We start from the raw sequence: 21,553 nt of genomic DNA, 5'->3' as shown, positions 1-21,553 counted from the left end.
AATACCTTGTGACCCGTATCAGATTTGCACACTCACACTGATGTATCCTCTGAAAGTAGTACACCGATGCAATGGTCATTTCATGTCACTTCTCCTTTTCAAACATTTGGGGTGGTTGTCATGGTAACAGCAGGTCATGTGCAACAACCAAAAAAACACTTCAGAGCAAAATGATCTTATCTGAGCGTGTAGACAGAGGTCGCAAATGGTGGATCGGGTTTGTATCAGGATTGAGATCCAGATACGCAGGTGGTATAAAAATCGGGAGTCAAAAAGACGAGATTCCACGTGGTTGTTAAACAAAAGGAAAAATACCAGATAGGTATCAGACAGCCAAATTATTTTCCCAATTATTTGCATGTCTGGGTACTTCACTCCCCCTCTTAAAACATAGGCTACAGCTTAAAGGGCTCTAAAAACAAAAGTGCTTCAATGAAACGGTACTTAATCATGATTAGAATGATAGTCCAAATCCATTGTTGAGATGAGTCATAAAGGGCCAATGAGTTATGCTCATTTGAATCAGTCTGATAACATCACAACTTCTTCTCCCTGACCACAGCCACATGCAGCTTAAACAAACCCAACCTGTTCTACACTGATTGATTGATTTTTTACCACTTAACTACTGGAAAGCACTGGGCTGTATTTAAATCCAGAAAGTTCAAGAAACTTCCTCCCCTATGCACTTGTTCCCTGCCCTTCGAGAATTTGATGGGACCGAAAAGGGGAATGCAATAATTTGGCTAAGTTCCTGGTAATGCTTTCAGCTATTTAGTCCCATCAGTCCCATAATGGGGACAACACAAAAACAGGAGTGAGTTAGAGAACAATTTTGAATGCGTAAAGGCAGCCCTGGTGTGTCTGTGGTTCGAATACAATCTTCAGTTGCATGCATCATTGTCAAGCTTTGGCCCCGAGCGGGGTGTGTGATGTGCATGGGAGCCAGCGTGTGTGTGCCTCTCACCGGGGCTCGGGTCGATGTTGGCCAGGAGCTCCAGGTGTGGTCGGAGGCGGTTAAGGTTGGCGGGGTCGCCCGTCCTCTGCAGGGCGATGGTCAACTCCTGGACGCTCTGGGCAAACGAAGCCGGCGTCTGCAACTGGAGGGGACACGGGATATTAAATGAAAATTCTAATCAGCATTTGAGTGCCTGCACCTGGATATGATCATTCCTGCTATCCTGAATCCTATCAGCATTGTTTGCAATAACATGTTTTCTATTGTGAAGGATTGACCCACAGACGGAGCGCTGCTCCTTTAGTGGAAGCTTATGGTTATTTTGTGATTTCATGTGTGCACACAGACAGTTATATAGACAAATACACAAACTGATAAGTAGATGTTCACATGAGTGAAAGTGGGATTTTTGTGAATATGCGTAACTGACACATACCTTGTTGATAATGGAATGTACGACGAACAGTACCAGTCAAAAGTTTGGACAAACTTTGGACACAGATTCTTCAAATAGTCACACTTAACAGCTTGGCACACTCTTGGCATTCTCTCAACCAGCTTCACCTGGAATGCTTTTCTAACACTCTTGAAGGAGTTCACACATATGCTGAGCACTTGTTGGCTGCTTTTCCTTCACTCTGTGGGTCCAACTCATCCCAAATCATCTCAATTGGGTTGAGTTTGGGGGATTGTGGAGGCCAGGTCATCTGATGCAGCACTCCATCACTCTCCTTGGTCAAATAGCCCTTACACAGCCTGGAGGTGTGTTTTGGGTTATTGTCCTGTTGAAAAACAAATGATAGTCCCACTAAGCACAAACCATATGGGATGGCGTATCGCTGCAGAATACTGTGGTAGCCAGCTGGTGAAGCAAAGCACCCCCACACCTCTTCCTCCATGCTTCCCGGTGGGAACCAAAGGACAGATTTCCACCGGTCTAATGTCCATTGATCGTGTTTCTTGCATGTCTTCTTATTGGTGTGGTTTCTTTGCATAAATTTGATCATGAAGGCCTGACTTACAGTCTCCTCAGAACAGTTGCTGTTGAGATGTTTATGTTACTTGACCGCATTTATTTGGGCTGCAATTTCTGAGGCTGGTAACTCTAATGAACTTATCCTCTGCAGCAGAGGTAACTCTGGGTCTTCCTTTCCTGTGGCGGTCCTCATGAGGGCCAGTTTCGTCAAAGCTCTTGATGGTTTTAGCGACTGCACTTCAAGAAACTTTAAAAGTTGTTGAAATTTTCCAGATTGACTAACCATGTCTTAAAGTAATGATAGACTGTCATTTCTATTTTATTATTTGAGCTGTTCTTGCCATAATATGAACTTGGTCTCTTACCAAATAGGGCTATCTTCTGTATACCAACCCTACCTTGTCACAACACAACTGATTGGCTCAAATGCATTATGAAGGAAAAAAATCCCACAAGTTAACTTTTACAAAGGCACACCTGTTAATTGAAATGCATTCCAGGTGACTACCTCATGAAGCTGGTTGAGAGAATGCTAAGAGTGTGCAAAGCTGTCTTTGAAGAATCTTAAATAAAAAATAGATTTAGATTTGTTTAACACTTTTGGTTAATACATGATTCCATATGTGTTATTTCATAGTTTAAGACCACATAATTATTCTTCAATTAAAAAAATGTAAAAATAAAAACCCTGGAATGAATAGGTGTGTCCAAACTTTTGACTGGTACTGTACATGACAGCTACTTCTAAGACTAGTAACAAACCTAAGCAGACGCAGACACCTTGTCGAAGACACACTGACACACAGGTACCTTGTCGATGATGGACTGCATGTGGGACTTGTGAGACTGGTCCCCGTAGAGCAGGGAGGACCACTGGTCAGGGGCGATGCGGAGGCCGCCCTCCATGGCGATCTGGACAATCTGGGAGTCGTGTTCGCGCCGCAGTGCCTCGTACGTCCGGAACTCCTCCTTCAGCTGCATCAGCGACGAGTCCTCATCCCGCTTGGTCACCTAGACAACCAGGAGAGAGGGCATTAGGTTATAGTTTCCTACAAACATTGGGTCAGGATCTACTGATTGGTTATAGATGTTTTAAAAAATCTTAGGGAGATCATAGCCCAAAACATGTTTGTGAGTCATGTGGCCTATGCTGGGTCATATTCATTGGAGCACACTCTAGCGAACGTTCCAAAACACTACACAACAGAAAACAGTGTTTGTTATTGGAGAATGTTAGCTAGTACCGCTCCATTTTACTCTGGTTTGTACCAAATGAACAAGAACCAGCTCTTAGAACAGTGTTTGTGTGTGTTAATAGAGTCAGACCTACCTTAAAGCAGGAGGCCCTGTAAAGGAGCTGCACCACGTGGCCTATGCTGGTTTTGGAGGCCTGGGGGAAGCGTGGCTCCAACCGCTGGACCACGAACAGCACCAGGACCTTCCTGGACAGGGCCGAGCCGTCCTCCAGAGCCAGCAGCACCAGCTTCAGAGCCTCCTCCTGCATGGCTGGGACGGAGAACGCATACAAGTGGGTTTAGACCACAAGCACACCCACAGCATTTGAGAAGACATTTGTGCAAGTTTGACAGCATACAAACAATTACAGTAGTAAATGTCATTGCATAAGACAGCGTTTCTCTAACCTATCCTTGGGGACCCCCAGATGTTTCACAAATTTGCTGTCGTCCTGAACTAGCAGTGATTCAACTAGTCAAGAGCTTGAGGATTAGCTCTGGACGATCTGGGAGTTTGCTACGGAATAGATCAACTGGAAAATGGAATGGCTGGGGGTCTCCGAGGAGAGGTTAGAGAAACTCTGGTATAGTCAAGGCGGGTGTGTGTGTGTGTAAACTTGATCTCATCCTACCTGGACCCAAGAACTGGCAGCCCCTGGCCCGGACGGCGGCCCACAAATTGGACGACAATTGCTGGGGGTTTTGGTGCTGCAGGATGAGCTCTGTGACTGTGCGCTCCCCCAGAGACCTTGCTGCCCTCATGGCCCGCACACGGCCCTCCTCCTCCACCAGCTGACAGTGGACCAGGGTCACCAGCTTCCTCTGCATGGGTCGACTCAGCATACTCAGGGTCGTGCTGCTCAGACCCACCCCTGGTGAGAGACAAAGGGAAGGAGGTTGGGGGATGGAGAGAGAGACACCATCAAATGGTTTTTAATTAAAAGAATATACAGTTGAAGTCAGAAGATTAGCCAAATACATTTAAACTCAGTTTCACGATTCCTGACAGTTAATCCTAGTAACAATTACCTGTTTTAGGTCAGTTAGGATCACCACTTTATACTAAAAATGTGAAATGTCAGAATAATAGTAGAGAATGATTTATTTCAGCTTTTATTTCTTTCATCACATTCCCAGTGGATCATTAGTTTACATACACTCAAGTAGTATTCGGTAGAACTGCCTTTAAAATGTTTAACTTGGGTCAAACGTTTTGGGTAGTCTTCCACAATAAGTTGGGTGAATTTTGGCCCATTCCTCCTGACAGAGCTGGTGTAACTGAGTCAGGTTTGTAGGCCTCCTTGCTCGCACATGCTTTTTCAGTTCTGTCAAAAAAATGTCTATGTGATTGAGGTCAGGGCTTTGTGATGCCTTGACTGTGTTGTCCTTATGCCATTTTGCAACAACTTTGGAAGTATGCCTGGGGTCATTGTCCATTTGGAAGACTCATTTGCGACCAAGCTTTAACTTCCTGACTGATGTTTTGAGATATTGCTTCAATATATCCACATAATTTTCCTTCTCATGATGCCATCTATTTTGTGAAGTGCACCAGTCCCTCCTGCAGCAAAGCACCCCTACAACCTGATGCTGCCACCCCCATGCTTCACGGTTGGGATGGTGTTCTTCGGCTTGCAAGAATCCCCATTTTTCCTCCAAACACAATGATGATCATTATGGCCAAACAGTAGGGAGTCTTGGTGGTTCCAAACATCTTCCATTTAAGAATGATGGAGGCCACTGTGATCTTGCGGACCTTCAATGCTGCAGAAATGTCTGGCACCCTTCCCAAGATCTGTGACTCGACAGTCCTGTCTCGGAGCCCTACAGAAAATTCCTTTGACCTCACGGCTTGGTTTTTTTCTCTGACATTCACCGCCAACTGTGGGACCTTATATAGACAGGTGTGTGCCTTTCCAAATCATGTCCAATCAATTGAATTTACCACAGTTAGCACATGTCCAATCAAGTTGAAGAAACATCAAGGATGATCCATGGAAACCAGATGCACCGGAGCTCAATTTCAAGACTCATATTAAAGAGTCTGAATGCTTACGTGAATCAATTTTTTTATAAATATGCAATAATGTAAAAAAAAACATGTTTTCGCGTTGTCATTATTGGATAATGTTAGATTGATGAGGGGGGAAAAACTATTTAATCAATTTTAGAATAAGGCTGCAATGTAACAAAACATGGAGAAAGTCAAGGGATCTGAATATTTTCAGAATGCACTGTACATTTTACGGACACAATGTATTTTACAATAGTTATCATAGCCATAACAATGTATTTTACAATAGTTATCATAGCCTAGATATCAACCCCTCCCATCTCTGAAGACCTTCCATTTTTGATGTGTATTTGCCATATATTTTTAACTGTGCTGTGAAACTGTGTTTCAAAAGTTCTGAAGCTAAATACATTTTACGGACACAGTATATCTTACATTTGTTATCTAGTTGTTTTAAGTCCCACCCATCAGCTCGACTCAATCCCTCCCATCTATCTTTTAACACCATCCATATTTGATGTGTATTTGCCATATATTTTTCAACTGTGCTGTGAGGTTTCACAAAAGTTCTGAACCTTTCTATTCTCATAGTTCCTACAGATTGTAAATGTATTGTTTTTACTAAAAGTATCAATATATTATTGCTTAATTGACTATGACTTTTTCAAATAACCCAGCAGTGCCATTTGCAGAGTTAGCTCAAGGTAAATGTTGCAATTCTTTAGCCATTCTTGGACCTGCGACCAATGATTCTTTCTCATCGCAGCGAAATCTGCAGAGCTGGGACGGATGTATCCCCCATAAATAACATCCCATTGGTTGCAAGAATTTTGTATAGTAATTTAAAATGTAAGTTTTGAATCCGGCATTAGTTTCTCTTCCCAACTATTTTGCAATCTATACGGCACAGCTGTCAATTTTTTGGTCCTTAAATGGAACTGGTAGACTTTTTTATTAATCATCATTTTGGTCTTTAATGCTGTAATTAGTTGGTTGTAATTTTGGGTAAAGCAGACATTTCCATGACTGAACTACATCAGTCCTATTTATGATATAATTTACAAAGATTACACCTAAAACATATATATTAAAAACCTCCAAAAAGTGTTTTTTTAATCAATTAGTATATTTGAGTTTAAACATAATATTTGTTCTGTCTTTCCTGGTGGATTAAACTGAAATCGCAACCAACTTTCTAGGCTTGTTTTACAATTAATGACATGAGATTATTTTATATTCAAATAACCAAAAGAGAGAGGTTCTAATCTGAATAAAGGGAAAAAGGCCATTCTTGAACATGGGGTGAGACATTCTTACTAATCTGCTAGAGAACCAGTATGAATTTAAGTATAACTTTTGTATGACTGAAGTCTTTAGATGTCTAATGCTTTAATATTTAAATAATTTCTGCCCTCTAAATTTCTATTCATTATATGAATAGGCCCAAATAAAATGAAATTTTTTTGCTCATATTTTTTTTTGCTCATTTTTTTTTTTTTTTTTTAAACTAGTCGCTAGGTCTAGGCAATGCCATAAGCACTGTAAACTGGCAGGTAGCCTAGTGGTTAGAGCGTTGGACTAGTAACCGAAAGGTTGCAAGATCGAATCCCCGAGCTGACAAGGTAAAAATCTGTCGTTCTGCCCCTGAACAAGGCAGTTGTTCCTAGTCCATCATTGAAAATAAGAATTTGTTCTTAACTGACTTGCCTAGTTAAATAAAGGTAAATTAAAAAAAAAAAAAAACTGGGATAAGACTAGAGTTAATCAGGGTGATTTTTCCACAAATAGACAGGTATTTTCCTTTCCATGGTAGCAATTCCTATTTTTGCTAACTTCGTATTAAAATGTATTGTTCTTTTTTCTTTCGGGCTAGAAATACAGAGTATGTCCACATCATTGCCAGACCATTTTATTGGTAAACTACACAGTAATGTAAAAGCTGTATTTTTTGTTGTTGATCAAATAACCTCTCTGGTTGTAATCCAGAGAGGTTAGAAAAGTATCTAGATCCTCATGAGGCTGTGGATGGATCCAAATTGTGGATTTAAAAGAAAACATGAATCATCAGTGTACAATGACACCTTTGTTTTTAAGCCCTGGATTTCTAGGCCCTTGATATTGTTTGATCTGATTTTAATAGCTAACATGTCAATGGCCATAGTAAATAGATATGCTGATAGTGGACAACCTTGTTTTACTCCTCTGGACAGCAATACTTTCTGAGAAGCAGCCATTATTTACTAGTTTACATATGGGGTTACTATACATAACTTTAACCAATTGTATATGAGATTCTCCAAAATTGAGAATAATACAATACCTTTTTAATTCTATGCATATTGCTAGAATTTTTGCATCATAACACTGAAGTGTAAGGGGACTCCAATTTCTTAAATGGACTAGATCTTTATATTTACCACTTGGGTCCTGTTTCAGTAATAATGAAAATCAGACCTTGTTGTGTATCTGATAATCTACCATTTTAATAGGAGTGGTTAAAATAAGCTAATAATGGTCCTCTTAGTAGAACAAAAAAAGTTAGGTATACCTCCACTGGTATGCCATCCAGCCCTGGAGTTTTTCCAGCCTTAAAGGCTTTAATTGCATCAAGATGTTCCACCTATGTAATTTGGCCTTCAAATTAATTAATTAATGTAATTTGGCCTTTCTGTATAGCTACTAATTTTACATTATTAACATTTTAAAAATCCATGCAATTTAACATGGGTTAGTGGAAATGGAGACAAACGGAAAAAAATATGCTTAAAGTACTTTGCTTCCTCTTTCAATATATTGTTTGGTGAATCATGGGTGACATTTGTAACAAGTTTCAGTAAATTATTTTGGGAAGCATTTCTATTTTGAAGATAAAAAAAATAATTTGGTGCATTTTTCTTCATATTTCATCCAGTTTGCTTCATTTTTTAAAATGTATTACACTTGATCTTTCTTGAATAAATTCCTCCATTTCTTTTAGTTTTTCCTATAGTACAGTTATCACTATCCATCTGTACTGTTAGTCCTTCCATTTCCTTTGTTAATATGGACTCTTTTGACCTAAATTGCTTTGTTTTAGAGATGATTATTGAATTGCATGGCCTCTAATAGGCACATTTAAAAGTGCCCTATACAATAAGGAGACCTGCTATAAATTCTTCTGTCCTGGTTAAAAACAAGTTGTCATCCAATAGGCTATGATTAAACGTCCAATATCCTCGCCCATGTGGAAATTCTCTAAGAGTAATATACATGCCAATTATTTGATGTACCGAACGCTTTCTGTCCCCTCTCAACACTTTTTTTTGTTTACTTTTGGTGCCAGCGAGAATGACATTCGGAAGAAGTCAAGAAGAGTAGCTTGATTGAGCCTCAGCCATGTATATCACACTAGGTCAGGATATTTAAGCTTCCATACATCCACTAGTTCCAATATATCCATGATAATGGTGATTTCCTTAAGTGCATGATGGTGATATTTTGTAGTGTGATTTGTTTTCCTATCCATTGAGATAATAAAAACCGTATTATAATCTCCCACCATAATAATAGAGTCTTGTATTGCTTGTAGGGTTGATAAATCATTATATACATTTTCAAAGCAGCGTGGATCATCATTATTTGGACCATATAGATTAATGAGCACAATCTGTTTATGGTCAAATAATGTATATAAAATAATCCATTTAACTTGCGGATCTGTTTGGACAATTTGTACATTCGGATCAAAATTACTGTTAACTCATATCATTACCCCTTTTGAGTTTCTTTCCCAAGGGAAAAGTATATTTTCCCCACCCCAGTCCTTTTTCCACACAACGTCCTCTAAAATTGTTGAATGAGTTTCCTGTAAACAATAGATATATTCCTTCTCTTTTAGCCAGGTAAATACTTTTCTTATTATGTGCTAAGCCATTAAAATTATAACTGGCTATAGTCATCTCACCATTTACCACAAGATACAAGTTTCAATTCTATTATCATAATATATGTTTGTAAACTTACCATTAAAAAGTACAATAATGATTGAGTGTCCATATAACTGTACCATGATATTAGCATTGCTACTAAGTAAACCTCCAATTGTTCTCCACTGTTCCGCACGCTTAACACGCCCCCATCCCAGTGACCGGAACCAATCCTTCAAAAAGAGCACACAGTGCCACCCACAGGACAGAAGCAGATAAACCGCCAAAAGCATTTCCATCACCCTCACCTCGATAGTATTATATACAGTTATAAAAAAATATTAAATCTTGCATATCTTAATTTCCACAATTAACAAATCAAATGCGTAATAATGTGGGCAGTTCTAATGCTTAGGATGTTTCCCTATAAACCAGGATTGCCATTACAAAATTAAATATTTGGCAAGCAATTAATATTTTAGCAAACAATTATTGTGATTCATGAATTGTTAATTATTTACAATATTGTCATCATCGTCCTGAGTCAGAGTTGGTTCAACACTGTGTATGCGCATGCCTGTTACCTCTGGTGTTGCTGAGGGGTTTGAGGTAGAGGGCCAGCTCCTCCACACACTGACTGGCCTCCTCATAGTGCTGCGCGTCTTCTGGGCTGGTGATAAGGGCCACCGGCTGGATCTTGGGAACCTGGAATTGACGGGACACACAAGTGACACAATGGAATATTAATACATGAAAATAAACAATTAAACACTTTTCACATTTAATATGATGCTGGGAAGTGAGTAAATGGGTTAATTTACAGTCAAATAATCAAACAAAGACCTTTGTTGGCTTATAATATAATTAGATGACTCCATGTGTTGGAGCATTGAGTGTGCAGGTTCTACTTTCCCTATACGCAGTGACATATACTGAACAAAAATATAAACGCAACATGCAACAATTTCAAAGGTTTTACTGAGCTACAGTACATATAAGGAAATCAGTCAATTTAAATCAATCCATTAGGCCCTAATCTATGAATATCACATGACTGGCCAGGGGTGCAGCCATGGGTGGGCCTCACGATCACCTCAGTGATCGGGAGGTGATATAGAGCAGCAGCTGTTGCATCCTGAGGTATCTCTGCATGAAAATACATGATCTGAGTGATTGATAGTTGGTATTGCGCAGTCATAAGTACAAACTACAAAAGAGAAATTGTCAGACAGCAGAGGCAGCAGCTCTATAGAGATGAGAATTTTTAGAAATAATAAAGCAATCAAATAAAACTAAATGTAATATACACAATTGCACTGACCACACACACCTGCCACCTAAGCCCCTTTTTGAGCCTGGAAAAAAACCTGTATGTCTGTATGTCAATGGGCATAGACACGCACTGGTCAGAGAGAATTGACCCAACGTCACAGCTATAGAATCTTGGACACCCTTGGCTGGCTATGTGTTGACACTTCCAGTCAAATTGTATCACAGATTGTCATTCTTAACAGAGGAAACAGTGTGATGATAGCGCCTCTTGGCAGTAATAGTAATGTTACTTGACAGGCCACCTGGCAACTTCACAAAAGAAATGTATCGATATCTGCCACACCCCTTTGCATCAGAACAATGTCCTTTCACGTCGACAACATTAGCGATCCCACAACACTACTGTGCCATCACCACGCCCCAAAAAACAATCCAATAAAAAAGCGAGACGCCCTGGTGAGTAACATCCCAAACCGAAACTGTCTTTTGTGATTTAATATAGTCAGGTTTCCATTGACCCAGGTTTATTCCACAAAAGCAATCTGTAATGGAAACGGCAAATATAGAATACATTTTCTAAAGGAGCGACAACATTTATCAATCAAATGTATTTATAAAGCCCTTTTTACATCAGTAGATGTCACGAAGTGCTATACAAAAACACAGCTTAAAACCCCAAAAAGGAAGCAACGCAGATGTAGAAGCACGGTGGCTAGGAAAAACTCCCTAGAAAGGAAGGAATTTAGGAAGAAACCTAGAGAGTTGGACAGTCCTCTTCTGGCTTTGCTGGGTGGAGATTGTAAGAGTACATGGCCATTGAAGGCCAGATTGAACATCTTGAAGAACAAACATTCATAGATGACCAGCAGGTTCAAATAATAAATCAGTGGTTTTAGACTAGAGGGTGCAACAGGTCAGTACCTCAGGAGTAAATGTCAGTTGGCTTTTTATAGCGGAGCATTCAGAAGTCAATACAGCAGGTGCGGTAGAGAGAGTTGAAAACAGCAGGACCAGGACAAGGTAGCACATCCGGTGATCAGGTCAGGGGCAGGCAGGGTAGCCTAGTGGTTAGAGTGTTGGGCTAGTAACCGAAAGATTGCAAGTTTGAATCCCCGAGCTGACAAGGTACAAATCTGTCATTCTGCCCCTGAACAAGGCAGTTAACCCACTGTTCCTAGGCCGTCATTGAAAATAAGAATTTGTTCTTAACTGACTCACCTAGTTAAATACAGGTAAATAAAAATTAGCCACAGGCAGAACAGTTGAAACTGGAGCAGCAGCACAACCAGGTGGATAGCCAGGAGTCAAGGGTGGATTTTTCTTTTGTTAAACTTTATTTGCAACAAATAGTTTTTCTTATAAATGTTGATTGCCAAATAAGTTTGGAAGCTCCACTCCACATTTAATTCTAAATACCCACTGCTTGCTAAATCTATTTTAACTATATAAAAATATATATATATTTGCAGGACAAGGATTGTCCTGACTTTCAATAATGCCTGAACTGCTTTAGCTTGCTTTCTGGTTGGCTGGCAAGTTTCACCATCAAATTATTTCAGATCTACAGGAGTGCAAGTTTCACCATGGCACGGACCGTGGTGCTATGTTGGAACACAATTATTAGAATACGGCAAATATGTCAATTATTGCATTCTATCCATGCTGGTTTCCGCAGGCTACCTGAGGTGAGAGGGCATACAGGCTGTTTTTTAAAAGTTTTTTTTTTTTAAATAGGTGTGAATTCATTACGTCCAGCAGTTTTTAATCGACAAGATAGTTAAATGGTAACACACCCTTGCGGGCAATTGTCACATCTAATTTCTTTGTGAACTTCCTAAATGTTGACAAAAAAAATCTCTCTGGACAAGTTAATAGAAACATAGCTAGTGATCATAACTGAATAGGCTATTACTCTCAGAATATCTCTGACACACCTTTAAGTAGGGATGGGCATTTGACATTTTTTTACTGTTCCGAGTACTCCCACGACCCACGACCACCCCCCCCCCCCCCCCCCCCGAGTACTTGAATGGAAAAAAGTATCTATTTTAGAACACAAGGTCCGCACTGGGAAAAAAATGGCATGCATTTATCTATATACCAACAGCGCGCAACATGCCAAATTTGTCATAGCCATTACATCAGAACCATTACAGATAAATCCTAATTGTTACATTTACCCATATATATCTATATTTATATGTCAAGAAAACAGTGCCATTTAAGATTAATTTACTGAAACCGTATCAACTGGTTATATTATAGCGTGGAACACAATCTTCAAAAGAGGCAGTAACCTCAGCAGTGGCTCTTGCTTGTAGAAGCCTTATGCTAGGAATCAAAAGGACTATGCAATGGTAGCTTAAGTAATTAAATATGAGCTGAAATCAAATTTCCCCATACATATTCAGTTAATAAAAACAAGTGCCATTTGAGAATCATTCATTGAAACTGTAATGAGCTGTGTTACCTGCTCGGCTCTGGTAGGGTCACACGGCAGTCCTTTGCGGTGGCAAAAGACGTGATGCCAGATTTCTGCTACTTGTCCCCCTCTGAGAACGTCTCTTTGTGCTTGATAAGCGTATGATTTCTTATGGAACTAGATGTGCTGTGATAGGAGAGCTTGATATTGCATAGTTTGCATTGCACATGGGTTTCATCAGTTTGATCAAAATACCTTGCTTCCAAACCTCACTGCGTTTGGCCACCATGCTGATAGACCCCACTTTGCGCTATGCGCCTGAAACAGACACCCCACAGCCAATCAGAAGCACTTGACATAAAATAGTTGTCATTTAGATTTTTGAATGTTAAATAAGTTGTACGGTGATAGTTAATCCATCTCTGACAATATAAAAGTTTTTTAATGTTAATGTCACGTGCACAAGGTGAAATTTCTTGCAAGCTCTAAATACAACAACGCAGTAATTAATAGCAATGCAGATAAAGTCGAACAAAACCACACAATAAAATAAGAACGAGAAAGTTAGAAGCTATATACAGGGTCAGTTCCAGTACCATATTTACAATGAGCAGGAATACTGGAGTGAGAGAGAATATATGTATGTATATCATATGTATAGGGATAAGGTGACTAGGCATCAGGATGTATGATAAACAGTGTAGCAGGAGCGTAAATGATGATTGTATGCGAGTGTGTGTGCGCAGTCAGTATAAATGTGTGTGGATATTATGTGTGTGTTGGTGTGTGGGAATGTTTATTGGGTAGAGCAGGAGTTACAAAATAAATCTGACAAATAGTATTGCAGTATTTAAAGAAAAACGTGATCTCTGGGTTAAAGATAGAGTTGAGACGTACGTTCGAGTACTCATGCCCATCCCTACCTTTAAGGCCAGGTACATGCACCACAACTACTGACCAGAAAGATCTCTGAACAACACAGATCCCAAATAACTCCCCATTAGCTAGGTCCTCCTCTTATCATTAACTACTGTTTCTTCACCTTAAACATCAACAATCAGCTCCTAACTATCACATCTGATGGATTCATCTCCAATACTATTCTGTTGGTAGAATTCCCATGATCCTGTATCCCTAACCCTGGAGACCTTGGCACCTCATCTGTAATAGAAAAGGGGGAACACTGTGGTGGGACAGCGCAACGAACAGATTCTAACTGAATTGAGCCAACCCCCTCCAATCCTGACGCCCCTCTCCCAGGTCTCACGACTCACCTGTCCCCCCACCAGCTGCAGCAGGGCTGTGTTGACGGGCAGCTGCTCGATGTCAGTGGCGATGGCCGTCTGGTCGAAGGGGCAGGCCTTGCGGTGCAGCTTGTTTAGGCACATCTTGCAGACTGTGTGGCCACAGCCCAGAGAAATGGGCCGCCGCACCGTTTCCTCGAACGTCTGAGTGCAAATGGGACACAGCAGGAACTCTGTCCATTGTGGGGCTTGCACGGGCATGGCTGGGCAGCGTGTGTAGGGGTTGGGTGGGTGTGTGTGCAAGTGTTAAAAAAATATTTTAAGATTCCACTGGAATCAAGATTTTTCTTCCGAACTCAATTGTTCTTCAAATGTCACACATCGTGGATGCGCATCACGTCACAAATCCTGAAAGAGAAGGAAAACAATCATAGTGGGATAAAAGCAATGGATTATATATAAACTAGAAGACAAATAGGGTTGAAGTCACCATGTCTCCATCTTGGCACTCCTCCATTGTAAAACATTTTTGAAGCTATAGAAATCCATGTATTAATGTCTACATTCGTTTTTGGACACATTTATAATATTACAGACACCTTAATGAATAATTTGATATATATGTGAGCTAAACACAAAACTACAAAATGAAAACATTTATAAAATCATTCGATGAAGTATAATTATTTGAGACTGCTAATGTTACTGTCCCCACTACAACAACAAAAATACATGTAATTTTCTCCTTGACACATGTAATTGAAATTCCATTAATTCCTATAAAGGACCGCTCCTACTGGGTAGTGCCAATATGGCCGACCGGTGGCTTCACAGCCTATCCATTGGCAATACATAGCATCTGTAATCCAGGGTTTGCAGAGAGAAATAGTAATGGCTTCTTTTTGTTGGCACTAACACCGCCATGGTTTTTTGGACAAAGCTTTGAGGAAAATTAATGACATTTTTGGATAAACGCTGAAAATAAGGTCTGTGGTAAACACAAGCGTAGGAAATCTTTAAACATTTGATTATGAGAATCTTTAGCAGCTAATGTCCCTTGTGAATTTTTAAGAATTTATGTTGTAAGAAAAAGCAAATAAAGGCTTCATAATTCATAAAGGTTATGTTAACTGACTGCTATAATCTCAGAACAAAACGTATAAAAATCTCCTAAACATGTGTTAAATGCCGAAAATAAGGCTGGAGGTTATTAAACTTATTATTTCCCCCATATCGATGTTAACTAACCAAAGGTAACTCATTTCCGGGTTTTAGGACTACAAACTGGCAAACTCTATACACATCATTGGTTAAAAGCCTGTGGGTTATATTGTGTTGACAGTGACTCTTGCACAATGTAACATTAGCCGAGCCAATTACCTTGACACAACAGATGACTCAAACCGTCATTCTTTACATTTATGGCTGGCAACTATTTGCATAGCTACACTTCTCATAACAAACAACCCAAGTTACAGGAGCTGATAAAGTGGATCTAATTTCTCTTAGCACAGATCAAGCAATAATTGCTACATTTAACTAACGTTAGCTACAATAAAATAAGGTTGGCCAAATCCATTGGCCAGTGTCCTGTTAGCCAACTAGCGATACTTAGCTGACAGAGAAACGTTAACGTCTGACTAACTATATTTTCATTACAATTATACCAGGCACAATATGAATAGCTTCAATGAACACACCTAGAGAATATATTATGGTTAAGGCAAGGCAAGTCAGGCAAGTCAGTTCAATACTGCTGCCTTACAAATTCAAAATGGCTAGGTAAAGAGACAATCCACCACCGGCAAGCTGAATAGATAGTTAGTAACGTTAGCATGATTGCCATTCAGCAGTGTCGTCTTTAGTTAACCAGCCAACGACCTGATTAAACCTGTTCTGGGTGGTTCAATCATTTTCAAAGCGCCAGAAAATTCAGCCTTCAGATACATAATAAATGGCTGGCCACCCAGACGGCCAAATGACCGATCAAAACAACGACTGACGTTGTTAGCCTGTGGCCTGGCTAGCTTAGTGGACAAAGACGAAGAGGCGACGACGCTAGCTACTTGAACTAACGTAGCTAGTTAGCCAACTTATGCTGCGCAGAATTAGCTAACTAACAATTTGATCCTGCAAGTTTAGCTACAGATTCTATATACTCATGCGTTTTATTTCAAATACCAATTAGTTAACCACGCAACACAACACGTCTGACTAGCTTTATGGCAAGTCGCTAAATAGTTGAGTTAAATTCGAGTGACAATTAGCTAACTGGCTACTATATATGGTAAACAACCTTCGATCTAGCTAACGTTTGATGCTTTCATGACTGAAACGAAAACAAAAACGCATGAAACGAATTTAGTTAAATAAACTAGGTAAGTTAGCTAGCCACATTAACATTACAAGTAAAACAAATAGCTAACTACAAGGGAAATCGTGCTAGCTAGATAACGTGAAGCCATTTCATGTGGCAATAGCTAAAATTGTGTTAGCTAAGCTAGTTAACGTTAGCTATATTTAACACTACCGTTTTACTGTAGTAGACGTCTAGTTAACTGAATATCAAATATTTAGCTAGCTATCGTTGTGTGGCAATCCAATTACTAAACCAGGTTGCAAAATGTTGTTGGCGAGTAAATTAAATAAGCCAGTTAACATACTGCTACGTAGTTAGCGAGCTGAGTGGGATGCTAGCTCTCAGTCATGCCAGCTGGCTAGGCTAGCTCAGAAACTAGGCGTCGTTAACGAACATGTATTGTTCACGGTTCATAACATTTTAGCGTTTACATGCACAAATTACTCACTCATTCCAAAACACTTGGAAGACTTTTATCTGTCTTTAGAAAAATCTTGTGTTGTTTTATCGGAAGCCATGTCGCCTATGCAGCTTGGCTGCTGCCGAAGTTTGAGGGTGTCAACTGAGTGTCTGGCTTGTTAGCTAACATTTGAGGTGGGCGATGAGCGACTGCACCCCCGGTTGGTGGGAGAATGCCAGTGCACAGCAAACATGTCGGGCAGCATCGCCATCTGTCACGTCTAGTGGATATGGCCAGAGAGGAAGCGGTAGCGGCCCATGTCGGTGGAAAATATGTGTCCCTCCAAGTAGGTGGCGTTTTTCGCCTACCAAGCAATGCTTTTTTTTATGGAGATCAATGAGTTTCGAATTTGTTCCCAAAAAAGGAATGGGTTATTTTCTACGTGAGGTTTATTTGATTGAATAGACGTTTCTTAATGCTGGTTGTTACACGAGTAATACACGTGACATCCCCGCAACTTTGAGAAAAACATTTATATCAGAGTTGTCACGGCATGGCTATTTATATTAATGACTGAGACTAGTAGCATAGCATCGCTCTCCGTTGAATACAGCAATGTTGCGATTGTTTGTGAGAATGCCAGCAGGTGTGGTTCCCGTGGGGGAAAAATTCTATTGGGGAAAGATTCCGGTGGAGGTTGCCATGGATGCCAAGAAGGGGAGTGAGGTGTGTGCTCAAACATACATGCATGTGGGGGTCTGGGAGAGGAACTGTGACCATCTGATGAATGGGCATGTGCCTGAACTCAATTTTAAACACCAATTTTAGTCTCTCTCATTCATTTCTAATGACCGGTCTTTTTTTTCTTTTTTTTACCAGGAACACCACAGGGGCACAAATGTTAAATAAAACACCCAACGTTTAATGAAAATCATCAAAAATTATATTGTGTGTTCAGATGCCCTGTGTGGACAAAGTCATGGAACCTTATGACAATCAGATTAAATTAACTACATTTTCAGAGAGAAAACGTGTAAATGGTCGAATTGGACCGATTCACAAGTTTTCTTCAAGGGTGGTGGATTACATCTGTCCGGGTAGGTTATTGACCTTGTTCAAATATTTTATAGCCATTTTGAAATTATTTTGTGATAGTGTATTTCTATCCTCTGGTACACTTGAAACTCAATGTCAGGGGAATTCTTTCAGTTGCAAATAGGTCATTCATTCATGTGCAATAGCCTACAGTTGGATGCTTAGTAACAGATAATTGTTGTTCTTATACTATTTACTTTTATTAGTACAACTGGACAAATTCTGTGCCTAATCAGTCTGCAGCTGATCATAAAGAAAAATAGAACAAAATTACAAGTAATGCACTTTTTTATCTATATTTTAATGTCTTCATCCCATGTCTTTTATGGCAACACCACTTTCTTATATGGTCAGTACAATGCCAGCTATCACACATATGTTTCTTATGTACTGGTGGCTTATTTCCATTCTAAATGATTACCGATTATCCTATGTAGTAATCATTTGATAAAGGGTAGACATTAAATTAAATTCACTACTTCAGATATCCTAGTTCTAGTGAGTCTATTTTATCAGCTGCCTGCAACAATTAGTGATCCCTTTCTCCTCATTAGGTTCCAATCAAACTTGTCTTCTTTGCCTTGTCAGCCAATGGAGGAGGAAAAGGTGCAAATCACACAAATATCGCCTTCTGCCAGCTCTTCGCATTGGACAAAAGCCTCTGATGACCGGGGCTTCCTCCTGAGCCTCGTCCTCGAGCCTGGCACACTCTCTGCCTCCTCTCCCTTACATTCCCCCTCCTCCCCCTCTGCTCCAGGCTCTGCCGTCCATGACCTGCAGTCCAAGGTGAAGGCACTCTCCCAGAAATCCAGCAGGAGAGAGAGAAAGAGGGAGTGGGAGGACAAGAGGGCCTTAGAGCTCCAGGCAGGGGGGCCTGTCTCGTCCCAGGCAGAAGGCCCGCAGTAGGGGGGAGGTGCCACTGCCCGTGCCCTCCCGGTGCTTTGACCAAAGGAGGAGGTCCAGCAGTAGTGAAGACAATGTGGTGGAGAAGATGGTGGCCAGGGTACAACTCCACACCTACCTGACTGAACCACAGAGGGAGCAGGAGAGCAGGGGTACCATGGGGAAGGGGGCAGAGAAGGGGGAGAGGGGAGGCCTGGCTGGATGTGTGCCAGGGCAGCCTCGTGGGTTCGGGGAGGGGGCCAGCTTGGAGAGCTTGGACAACATCCAGTCGGACAGCACCGGCGAAAAGATGGAGGACCCCCCTCCTTCTCCAAAACCTGCTTCTTCGTCCTCCTCTGCCTCATCTTCCTCCTCATCTCCCTCCTCTCACAGACACTGGGCACCCCCTAAAGGCTTCTGCAGGGTGGCACGCCCAGAGACTCTGAATGGAGTAGCCACTCAGTCTACCGTAGGCACTCAGACTACGATGCCCATAGCCTCGTCATTTGTATCTCTGAAGGACAAACCCCCTGCTAATGCCACTCTCTCAAGGACAAGGACAAGGGCTGTTGGGACATGCTATGTTCGGACAGCCTGCACTGCTACCCGGAGAGGGGAGGAGAAAGGTGCCGTGGACATCCTGTACCTGTGTGTCGACCAGATAGACAACAGAGATGGTATGATCATGAAGTTCCAGTGAAGATATGAAATGTTGGTACGCCTTGTTGTAAGACAAGTCTGGGTACTTGGAGAAGTTAACTGAAAAAGATAGATACTAAATTCCCCTTGCTGACCGCTCATGGTTGAAGAACATGGTACATGGTAGCACGTGTGCTGTGGGACAGAGTGTCCATCAAGAGTGTGGGAGGTAAACAAATAGGTCCAGCTTTGGAACACAAATCATTTGCTCGATAATGCTGGGATTGGGAAGGAGGGCTTAGTTTCACCTTTTAGATGCACCTCCTTTTCAAGTGAATGTCAATTGTTTTGTAAGCAAACCAGGCGTTGTTGATGAAGTAAATCCCTTCATTATAAAATGTGCTTAGAACTGTTCAGTCTGGGGCCCAGTCTCAGATCTTGTGTCAGACGACCAGAGCTCTATGGTTTCTGTTTCCGTGAGTACCTCCCACCACCAGGAGCACTTAGAGGAACAGATGTGTTGGTGTTGTGGAGCTATTATTAGCACTCTGGGGAGGGGCGAGTCTGTTTATGTCCTTCTGTGCGTCTGCCCATGTGTGCGTTTGTTTGTTTGTACGCGTGTGATTGTGCGGGGTGGGGTTAAAGTTGAACCACAGTGACACGGAGTGCATGGCACAGTCAGATGTTAATGTTTTAATACCGATCTGTAAGGCCCATGAATCTGACAGGCATTAGGATCCGAGATGAGCTTTGGGACGTTCCATGGGTTTGATGTGATGTGTGGCTTACCTTCAACCTTAATGGTTGAGTAAAGCCCTCCGCAGTTTTAGTACCTGCATACATGCTTTAACAATGCACTTCTGCTGCTCAGTTTGCGTTAGAGCTAAACTGTGACCAAAGTATCTCAAATATCCCACCATGTAAATGTATCTTGATGCATCTTCACCCCTAAACGTCAACCATGTGAATTGAAAGTGGCTTTGCGTAACAATGTAATAGCATTTGTGTTAATGCTAAGCTTGTTGAGTTGAACGGTTCCTTTGGATTTGTTGCAACGGATGCATGAGGGTCCATTTGCATGGCATGGAACTAAGTTTGGAAATATTTTTTTTGTTTTTTTGTTTTCAGTGTCTCTAGACACATCTGCCTTTGCGGGACCATGAGTGGGATTCAGCCATTCTACAACAAGTGCTGCCCCGGTAAGGAATATCACACTAGTGTCTGTCTGCATAGAAAAGTGGGGTGGGTGTGTGTGCAAGGATGGATGGGGGTTCAACTACCTTTATGGGGGATAGTTTTGCCCCCCTATATATTCTTTATTTGGTTCAAAAATAAAACGTTGTCCTCACTAGCATCATGCACACCTGAACGTTGCATTGCCCCGAGGGACATGGTTGAAGCGTAAATCACTTTGAACAAATCAATGAAAGCAGGCTGGCCACAGATGGAAAACTAATTTTTGTCAGAGCTACAGATTGAAACATAGGCTACAGCAAAGATGCTAAGAAAGCATATGACATCCGATCACACCTCTCCCGTGAGAGTGGAAGTAGTGGGTAAATACGAAGCATCACAAAGCTAAGCTACAGACACAACAGCTTCCTTACATCCAGGAGTGGATGAGTATGCAGATGACAAGGATAAGGGTGTGTCATGCTCTCTTGGCCACTAAAGCAGATGATCAGAGGATCAAATGGAATACAGTGGATAAAGTACAATACAGGGGCTAAGCTACGCTGTTGGGCATATGACGCTCCTCTCCTAATGCTCGCCACCATGCTCCAGTCCTATCTGATTTTATATAAGAAGGCTTAACGTTGAAGATTCGGGCGTTCATAGCTCCATAAGTCTATCCGTAGGGCATATGATGTTCTCTGGATATGTACCGGTGCAGAATCAGCTCGGTACAACTGAAGGCCCCAGATGTGTGGTGCAGGCAAATGAGTCGGGAAAAAAATACACTTCATTCGTGTGGGTTCGGATCCCACCGCTGCCATCAATTATGTAAGGCGAGGATTCAGTAAAGGGTAGGGCAACTGCATTCTTCAATGGTGTTGTAGCAACATCATAGAGGTAGATAGATGGCGCACTTGGACCAAAAGCCTGCTTTAGCATGGGTAGCACCATTGAGGACTTTCACAATTTCGAAGTA

General features: G+C 41.1%; 1 protein-coding gene across 1 annotated transcript in view; it reads right to left on the bottom strand.

The window, feature by feature from the left end:
• Positions 1–16,969, bottom strand: part of LOC139386924 (roquin-1-like) — a 38,195-nt gene extending 21,226 nt beyond the window's left edge. Inside the window, exons 1-7 of the mRNA XM_071132811.1 lie at positions 16,834–16,969; positions 14,057–14,434; positions 9,673–9,793; positions 3,802–4,041; positions 3,265–3,440; positions 2,745–2,945; positions 968–1,100 (exon numbers count right to left, since the gene is read on the bottom strand). Coding sequence (XP_070988912.1) covers positions 968–1,100; positions 2,745–2,945; positions 3,265–3,440; positions 3,802–4,041; positions 9,673–9,793; positions 14,057–14,287 — 1,102 coding nt within the window. The 5' untranslated portion in view covers positions 14,288–14,434; positions 16,834–16,969. The remainder of the gene's footprint in view (positions 1–967; positions 1,101–2,744; positions 2,946–3,264; positions 3,441–3,801; positions 4,042–9,672; positions 9,794–14,056; positions 14,435–16,833) is intronic.
• Between the last annotated feature and the right edge of the window lie 4,584 nt (positions 16,970–21,553).

Source organism: Oncorhynchus clarkii, chromosome 28 (assembly GCF_045791955.1).
Source record: "Oncorhynchus clarkii lewisi isolate Uvic-CL-2024 chromosome 28, UVic_Ocla_1.0, whole genome shotgun sequence".
NCBI classification, from domain to species: Eukaryota; Metazoa; Chordata; class Actinopteri; order Salmoniformes; family Salmonidae; genus Oncorhynchus; species Oncorhynchus clarkii.
The sequence above is the reverse complement of the archived record's forward strand: the minus strand, read 5'-3'. Positions and strand labels throughout refer to the sequence as shown.